Source organism: Lingula anatina, chromosome 2, assembly GCF_051362555.1.
Source record: "Lingula anatina isolate TDL-2025a chromosome 2, LinAna3.0, whole genome shotgun sequence".
Taxonomy (NCBI): domain Eukaryota; kingdom Metazoa; phylum Brachiopoda; class Lingulata; order Lingulida; family Lingulidae; genus Lingula; species Lingula anatina.
This window is the reverse complement of record NC_141768.1, coordinates 44,799,401-44,808,452: the sequence shown is the minus strand read 5'-3', so window position 1 is coordinate 44,808,452 and position 9,052 is coordinate 44,799,401. Positions and strand designations below refer to the sequence as shown.

General features: G+C 34.8%; 2 protein-coding genes across 3 annotated transcripts in view; one reads left to right on the top strand and one right to left on the bottom strand.

The window, feature by feature from the left end:
* Positions 1–1,155: 1,155 nt before the first annotated feature.
* On the top strand, positions 1,156–8,324 carry LOC106170893 (ankyrin repeat and EF-hand domain-containing protein 1). Of its 2 annotated transcripts, XM_013550929.2 has the most exons (9): positions 1,156–1,279; positions 2,124–2,529; positions 2,978–3,180; positions 3,403–3,673; positions 3,993–4,803; positions 5,068–5,294; positions 5,650–5,840; positions 6,277–6,333; positions 7,256–7,402. In XM_013550929.2, the coding sequence occupies exons 2-8, from the start codon at positions 2,184–2,186 to the stop codon at positions 6,295–6,297; spliced, it is 2,070 nt and encodes a 689-aa protein (XP_013406383.2). In that variant the 5' UTR covers positions 1,156–1,279; positions 2,124–2,183; the 3' UTR covers positions 6,298–6,333; positions 7,256–7,402. The 2 variants fall into 2 exon arrangements, with proteins under 2 accessions (XP_013406383.2, XP_013406382.2); XM_013550928.2 differs by lacking the exon at positions 6,277–6,333 and having other exon boundaries at positions 1,157–1,279; positions 7,256–8,324.
* Positions 8,325–8,396: 72 nt separating this feature from the next.
* Positions 8,397–9,052, bottom strand: part of LOC106170894 (FAD-linked sulfhydryl oxidase ALR) — a 3,158-nt gene continuing 2,502 nt past the window's right edge. Inside the window, exon 3 of the mRNA XM_013550930.2 lies at positions 8,397–8,861. Coding sequence (XP_013406384.2) covers positions 8,699–8,861 — 163 coding nt within the window. The 3' untranslated portion in view covers positions 8,397–8,698. The remainder of the gene's footprint in view (positions 8,862–9,052) is intronic.

The following is a 9,052-nucleotide window of genomic DNA, read 5'->3' as shown; positions in this document are numbered from 1 at the left end:
AGGACACATTGCTGAATAGGCCTATCTCGCATCGGTTTTTAAACATAAAAAGTAAATTGAGTGCAATTTGATGGATAAATTTGGAAGTCTACTTTTTATGCCCTATCTATCTAGTTTTTATTCATTATTGATCATTATTGACGTTCGATTATTATTGATTCACTATTGATCATTATTGATTCACTATTGATCATTAGATCTATTTCCAATTTTACTTTTAAAGAATTAACCAAATAAAAAACTATTATTATTATTATTATTATTATTATTAGTATTATTATTATTATTATTATTATTATTATTATTATTGTTATTATAAAAATTAATTAATTTATTTTTTTTTTTTGGGGGGGGGGGTAGTAGCCTGGGGCTAGACTTGATATATTTCGTCAGATTTTTGCAATCTTCTCAGTTCATAGATCCAGTCCAATACTGTAATATTATTTGTTTTAAACAAATTTTCCTGTTTAAATCAATTTTTTCTTCTCTTTACTTGCTTTTCTTATTATTATTATTTATTTACGTTGCATTGAAAAAACCAACCAAACAAATATGGATTTTAGACTCATAATGGATATCATCATTATATCGTTATTATACCTTTGAGCGACGTACCCTGGCTGCACTACATTACAAAATGAAAGAGGTCATCGCTTGTTCCTCGGCTGCGCTCCCTGCATATGTAGAACACCTCTTTGTATAAAAAAAATCAACACCACGACACAGCAGTTAATTAATCATCACAATAACAAAAGAAAAATTTGAAAGTAATAATAGTCTACTGCCTAAAACAAGACATAATTACGCGACATTCAAAGGCAAACATTCAGATTTAGAAGTCTATCAATTTATTCCCCCTCTTTCACCAGTGAAATTTTAACAGAAACAGCTCCAGGTCGAAAGAAGCCCTTTCTTAAAGACGAATCATAGACCGTATATAGACGTATTTACTTTTAAACACCAACAAAAGAGCACTTAGTCAACAATACAGTCGATTTTGTAAAGAGTTTCGTTGACCCGCCTTTTACTTTCTTTCTTAACCAATCTATTGCGAAAATGTGATTTGATGCGCTTTGTGTTGCCCTTTGAAAACACATTCACGCGTCACAATTAGCGCAATTCGAGCCCCGGCGCAACCATTGTGTTGCATCGTAGCAACAACAAAGCTCCAACGTAGCAACCGCCGCTACTTCACAGCAAGGGTCTCATTTCGGGTACAGGGACTTATCATGATGTCGTAGTTTTCATAATTATCCTCTTCAGTATCTCTTTGTAAAAGGTAAGTGTTACCTATTCAAAACAGTTTAGGGTTTATTACATTGCTGGTGTTAAGCAGATATGCTGCTTGTGTTAATTAGATTAAGGTCGAGTTAATTACAGTACATGTCAATGCCTAAGTTGATTACAGATTTAGAAGTCACGCGATGTAGTCTGGGTTTGTATACCATGGAATTAATCTATTCAGCAAGATGTAAAAGAATTTCTTGACTATTTCTCTGCACTTTAAATTACCGTGGAGTCGGAATGTGTCATGTCTTAATTACTATGTTTTCAAGATGGTATTTTCTAATGATGTAGACCATTTTGGTCAGATTAATGTTATGTTCTGCGCGTTAGAACGGTCCAGAGTCCTATTTTTATGTCGACATAACTTGTAAAGTTACTTATTTCTCCCAGTTCAGGCCTTACAATTAAACTCCGCAAATAGAAAAAAAATCTCTGATGTCGGTATGATATTATTTCTGACGTTCAGGAAGACTACCCGAATATGTGGCGGTCAGAATGGATCATGATATGTATAAAAGTAATAAAGTAATTTCATTAGAAATGATACAAAACATCAAATCCAAGTGCAGGGATGAGTCGAGCTATGGTTGTGTTTTATCTCAAGAAAAATTAGATTTGGCGCAAAATCCATTATAATTATATTAAGATAATTTTAAGTAATTTTCTTAGGCAAGAGTCAGTGTAGAGTTATAAGTGTGAGGATGCTAGAAAGTTAATGGTTTTAATTTCTTTTCAAAGAAGCCATATGTGTTTGCCTAAAGTTCCACTATATATTTTTAGACTATTTGAAATGGTGTGAATCACTCACATTTTATTTATTTTTTTTTTCTATCCAGATTTCTTCTAAATTTACCTGAAGTGAATTTTGGGCAAAGGGCACAAAAACATCCCCAAAGATGCCTATTGCACAAAACCGCCTAGAAGTCCTCCAAGTCTGCAAACTGCTGCAGTGTGTAAGAGAGGGTGACAAGGTCCAAATTGAAAAATTAACCTTAAATGGAATACCACACCTCGTCAACTACAATGACCCAAGTGAGGGGGACACAGCTTTGGCAATTGCTGCTTGTGCCAATAATGATGAAATGATCAAGTTTCTCTTGGAACTGGGAGCACATCCAGATGTGATGGACTTCAAGGGCCGCTCTGCCGTCATGCGGGCAGCAGAATACGGACATGTTCAGTGTATGGAGAATTTAGCCAAGGAGGGAGCTGATATGAAACTGAAGGATCTTGAAGGGAAAGGTAGGACGTGTTGATTGTATTATTTATAAGCACTGCAAGTGTTTAAATTTTCTTCTTTTTTGTGAGAATTAAATCTTGTGATTAACGTCATTTGAGTTTAACAATAATATCGAAATGATGAATTACTGTTGCTCATTTGTAACTATACCATTAATATGTTACAATTGTGACTGAGATGTGTTTTTATAATTACAAGAATTGAATGATTTATGTAAAGTTAGCAAATCTAAGACAAGATATTTTGTGTAATGTTCCTGCCTTATAGCTAGGATCCAAGCTTATAGTGGGGTTATAGTTTGACAATTTGTATCTCTTTTGTAACCTAGTAGAATGCATTCCTAGAAATGTCTTATAACTGACGAATTTGTATAGCTGATACATTGTTGCCATTAATCAGAACAGTTTTAAATTCCATATTGTTCTTATATGTTTCTTTTTTCAATTGCAGGCATTCTGTTCTATGCAATTTCTGCTCCCACACAGAGGCATTCCCGTTGTCTTGAGATTGCCTTAGAGTATGGAGCAGATGTCAATAACATGTCCAAGGATGGAAAGCCTGTATTTTTGGTGGCTTGCGAAACTGCTGCAGAAAACGAAGACATGTGTCTGAAACTCTTGGAGAAGGGGGCAGATCCCAATGCTGTACAAGAGGTAGGTTTCTTTAATCTATAATTAATTTCACCTCTATTTTAAATGTATAATGTCAAAAATAATGCTTCAAGGTTAAAATTTGACTGAATTTTTTTTCATTAGCTTTATGCTTTTTTTCTAAATCAATTTTATAACGATTCACAGCGTAGAAGAAAACTGATGCATCTAATTATTGCCATTGGCCTTTTGCACAGTATTTACCTTTCTGTATTTAAATTTCAGAAAGAGGGTAAGACGGCACTCATGGCAGCATGTGGCAGTGGTAGCGTCAAAGTTGTTTCAGCCATTTTAGCCAAAGGTGGTGATGTTAATGCCAGGGACAGGCATCGTTCCACGGCACTACATCAGGCTGCAAAAGGTGGTTTCTTTGAAGTATTGCAGGTTCTCTCTGCCTACGCTTCAGAGTTTGATGTAGTAGATGACAAAGGGAACACACCTGTACACTTTGCTGCAGATGGGCATGCTATGTGCTGTCGCTTTCTCATCCAAAGAGGTTGGTACATATACTAAGAAGTATATATCATGAAAATGTAGGAGATATATTATCGAGAAATGAAAAGTGTTGTCTTTGATTTTGAATTTAAAGATATGCTTCCTCCTTGATTGGAACAAATTATAAATGATATAGCTTGTTATCTACGTTAGAAATAGATTAAAATCAAAGTTTAATTAATTACTTTTATTTCAGATTTATCCTATATACCTCTTTTGTGTGAATTGTCCTCAAGCTGACAAACATAATATTCTGGAAATTAATTTATTGGACTGATTTTGATTACATTGTTACATTGATACTTGTTGTATCTTTCCAGGTTCTAATCCCAAGTTGAAAAACAATGAAGGAGTTCTTCCCAAAGCAATAGCAAAAGATAATGGACACAAGGACTGTGGTAAAGAGCTCCGTAAGGGAGAGAAATCTTTTGGCAAGACAGGAAAAAACAATGATCCCTGGGCCATTCAGTTATATGACTGGTCATTTTCAAGGCAGAAAGAGATTGTGGAGATGATGCAGAAGTTTGACCCGGACATTTCGGGATTTGTGCAGAAAGACGATTTTATCGAGTGCCTTCAGAATTCTGGTGCTCCATTACCAGACGAAGCTGAACTTAAAAAACTCACACTTGCTCACGACAAAAATAAAGATAACACAGTAGATTACAATGATTTCCTCACAGGGAAAAAATATATAAATAAACTATACTTAATGAGTGCCTTTGAAGGAGGCAAAAAGAAAAAGAAAAAAGGTGGTAAGAAGGGCAAAAAGGGGAAGACAAAGATCCCTATGCCTATCTGTGTGCAACCTGAAGGGCCAAGAACTGCAGGGGGTGGTCCCCCAGAGGTATTCATACCCAAAAATATCCATTTTACAGATAACACACGCTTTGATAGAGATAAACCTCCTGAGCACCCTCTTCAGGACGACTCTGCCTGGTATCTCCATCTTCCTGACAAAACCTATGTAAACGTCAATGAAGCTGCCAAATATGGGGACTTGGATACCCTTAGAAATGCCTTCTCCAAAGGATCTCCTGTTGACACCAGAGATAAATATTTCAAGACTCCACTTATGACAGCGTGTAGTCATGGAAATATGGAAGTAGCCATTTTCCTCTTAGATCAGGGGTAAGTGAAAAGGAGTAAAGATGTGTATTGGGCACAAAAAGTATAAAGTTTAAGTATTTCAGCATGAATATCTAATCAGTTGGTAGTTTTTGATTGTCTTTCAGGTCAAATGGGGCCTAAAAACATTTTCACTTTATTATCAGTAAAAAAATCATACCATCAAATTACTAAATAAATCCTAAATACTATAACGTAATATAATACCCTAAAATACAATTATGTGTCTTATTTATTTATTTTGATTTGGTTGTTCATTTTTTACAGGGCAGATATTAATGCCAGAGACAACTTCAAATGGACCCCATTGCACCATGCTTGCCACGCAGGTCAGCTTGACCTTGTAGAGTACCTGCTGTCCAGAGGGGCGGAACTGGATGCCACAACCATGAATGGCGGAACCCCACTGACCAGGGCCATAGAGAGCTCCAAGGTGGAACTGGTCAAGTTCTTGATTGACCGGGGTGCTAAGATACAAACGGAGAATAAAAAAGGTCAGTATTTGATGGTGAAGCTGGATTTACATTGTGCTTTATAGAATGTAAATGAAGGTCTGAAAAATAAAAGGGGCATGATTAAGTTAAATCTGCCATAAGCTTATTGCAGTTGTATAACACAAGGCTTTAGTGATGATTGAAATTTGTTGTCCACGTCTTTCAAAATTCTTTAAAATGATAACTGAACATCCAATAAGTCTACTTTTTTTCCAAGATTTTTGTTTATATTTTGTATATAAAACTACAATTTTTGCAACTATAAACACATCATTATCTGTTTTTTTCGAATATTAATTTGTGGCAATTCATTAAATATTTAAAACATATTTATTTGTTCTAACAATGTTCTCAGGTCAAAACCCCCTGGATCTTGCCATGGCTTGGGCTGACCTTAGGGTCTTGGATACAGTGCAGACAAAGTGGGACAGCCTCCCGGCTCCTTCAGATAAGAAGGGCAAAGGAAAGGGTGGAAAAGGGGGCAAAAAATCTCCACCTCCCAAGAGGGCAGCAAGTGCCCCTGCTGACAAGGAAGGTGACATCAAGGTATGTTTTGGTTTAATTTCTGTTTATTTTAGCTCTTCTCGTAATTTGTAGTCAATGTGGTTATCTATTTTGAAGAATAGATCTACATATGCTGCTTTGGTACATTATAGTGATGCAAACTGGGCAGTTTTGAAAAATGATACTCAAGAGTTGAAGGATGTGGTATATTAAATTCCCAAAATTCGGCTGCATTAGAATGGGAGGAGAAGACAGATATTTTCCTGCAGTATGCATTTGTCTGTGCTTGGAGAAGGAACTCGGTTTAAAATTGAAACAGAGAAAATGCAAGAATTTGTCATGTGAATAATATATTGGCAATTATAAAAAGAGTATTAGAAATCATTTGTTTACATAGATATGAACATAAGCTGCCTTTTTCTCAAAAATTTTCACCTTCTTTTCTCCAAACTGTTCAAGTGTCAATCTTTTTTCATAGACTCCCCCTAGTACACGTTAAGTGTTAAGGCCCACAATAGGGAGGGAGGCAGTGGAGGTAGGTGGGCTGTATGGGTGAACATGTACCTAGAGAGAGAGAGAATGAGAGGTTCTCCAGGGATGTAGCCAACCATTCATTAAGTTCAAAATAAGTTTTTTTTTTTTTTTTTTTTTTTTTTTTTTTTTTTTTTTTTTTTTTTTTTGTAACGTATCCAGTCCTTTTTGTCACCCCAAGTTGCAGAAAAAAAAAACTACCTGTTCAATTCATAATTGATTAGGCTTGAGACTGATTGGACTAATAATTTAAAAAAATACAAATTTTTAATTCATTAAAGCCAAACCTACTAGCCAACTGTCTCATAATTATGGCTTACACCAGAGTAAATCAGTGTTATTCAGGGACATTAATGTTCAAATAAAGAACATTGTGTCCATTTTGGAAGCATACTAGTAATTTAGGTGAGTGTTTGACTGTTAAAACTTTAGCAGATACATATATATATCTATGTTACAGCCCCTTGGAGAGCCTCTCATGTAGTTTAGATGTGTTGCAGCCTATTTTCCTCAGCCCCCCTCCTTGGCTGGCCTCGTCTTTCTTTTATTCTTTACTTTTCTTTATGACTTTCCTTGTGAATGTTTCAAATAACAGTGCCATATTATAATACTTATGTCTCCTGCAAACATTTAACTCTGTTGCAAATGATTCTCACAACAGTTTTCGTTAACGCCATTTTTACATTGTAACAAATGACGAGACAGATAAACTTAAATCCATAATTTCGTAACAAAAAGCAGTTTTAATCACACCTGTAAATGACGGTATTTGGACAGCAATCAAGGTTATAAAAAAAAGAGACCTAGCGAAAGAGCAAGTTCTCTGCTCAGCACTAGATTATGACGCACTGCAAATTGTGTATGTAAAAATGAAAGTGTAAGGTGTATGGTTGTCATCAAGAGTTAATGTTTATATTGTATTTTAGTTCCCGCCAGTTCAACAAAGAGCCACAACACCATCAGACGAGCCTATCCGCCATCGCAAAGGATCTATTCTGCGTGCAGCATCAGCTCTGGCTGGAGGTATCATCGAGACAGAGGACATCACGTATGTCCCGCTTAAAACATGGACCCCTCAGAAAAAGACTGAAGAGTTGATCCATGAGAAAGAAGTGCGTCGACAGCGTTACGGCTGGGAAGTCGACTTTGAGGATTTTGAGATGCCGTTCTTAAAAAACATCAGTCACAAATGTGCAATCTTTGGTGATGAAGACGATGACTGATTTTGTATGATGTCATATTGAATATTTGTTTTAATGTTCATTATACGGGATCCTAGTGTATTAGAGAGCTTCCTGTATTGATGGACAGGCATAGCTATATATGTATATAAATAATTTTTTACCAACATATATGGTAGGGATCAAATAATAATGAACTACGTATGTGTTTGAAAAAACTGTTGCCCATGTTCTGACTAACAAACTTTTAAAGTCAGGAAAGGGTGCAGTACGGCCAAATAAACTTACTTAATAAAAGAACTAAATGTTTTAAATAAACAACAGTAGTACCAATATCACTTTTATATTGAGAGGTGTTACATCAATAACCTCTGGACTTTTTTGTTAAAAAAATATTTTACTGATTTTTGTTAGTTTCAACTGACCATTATTTTGTAAATGGTTATCCTATCATGATGATCTTAAAATGAAAAAAGCCACTTTATCTATAAATTTTGCTTGTGAACATGTGTTTGGTTTTTTTTATTTATACTCATTTCAAAGGAATTGAAAGGAGCAGACTGTAAAACTTGGCCACAGCTGGCAAGCTAAAAGAATGAAATTAGTCTTCTGTCATCTGTAATAAATGTGATATTAAATCAAGTGCCTGTGAGGACTTCAAAAACTAGTCATGTTGGTAAAAGACAGAAGGCTAGTCTACTGATTAATTAAAATCAATAAAGGAAGATAATAGCTAAAATTTGATCGACATGAATGTGTAAAACAGAAAGGAAATGTTAAATCTTTCATAGTATTGCAATAAAACTCAAATATACTTTTGTGCGTTTTGTTAATTATGACTGATAAATAATCAAATAACAAGATCTCTGTAAAACAACACACTATATTAATTTAAAAATATTTAATAATAAGATCCAATTTATGAAATATTTACAAAATAAACATTCAATAAAATTTGTAGTAGTAAACATTTTACTGACAATCATGTTGAGCAACGTCACTATGTATTTTAGAACATGATAATTTTTTTCCTGTTATTGACAGTTCCTCAAACAGGTAGATAAAAAATTGCTTCCAACATAACTAAAATGACCACCATTATTTTTCACAATTTGAGTCTTCTCTTGATTTAAACTGGACAAAAAGGAGTATACATTTGTGTGATAAGATTTCAGTTAGAGGTAGACATCAATCACAGCTTCCATCTTCCCATCCATCTCTCCACCTTTCATCAACTTTGCTACAATCAAATATTGGTTTCCCAAGTCTTTCATTCACTCCATTGTGGATCCTACAAAGCCACTGTGCTAACTGATGTCTGGATTCTGTAGTAGGTGGTTTTTCCTTTATTCTGAAATAAAGAAAATACAGCATTTACAATTAATGTAAGCCCTGAATATGTTAGCATTTCTTTTCAGTTTTAATTTTTTTCTAGTGGTTAAAAAGAAGCAATTTACAAAAGCATTTGACTATTTCCTTCTTCATGATTGACATCTAAATGTAGGAGATAACATACTTAATTATCAGTCTCCTTATCAGTAT

Excerpts from the sequence above, each read along its gene's own strand:
- LOC106170893 (XM_013550928.2), top strand. The coding sequence starts at position 2,184 with ATGCCTATTGCACAAAACCGCCTAGAAGTCCTCCAAGTCTGCAAACTG. Across the intron at positions 2,530-2,977 it reads GAAGGATCTTGAAGGGAAAG|GCATTCTGTTCTATGCAATT; the intron begins GTAGGACGTGTT and ends TTTCAATTGCAG. Across the intron at positions 3,181-3,402 it reads ATCCCAATGCTGTACAAGAG|AAAGAGGGTAAGACGGCACT; the intron begins GTAGGTTTCTTT and ends TTTAAATTTCAG.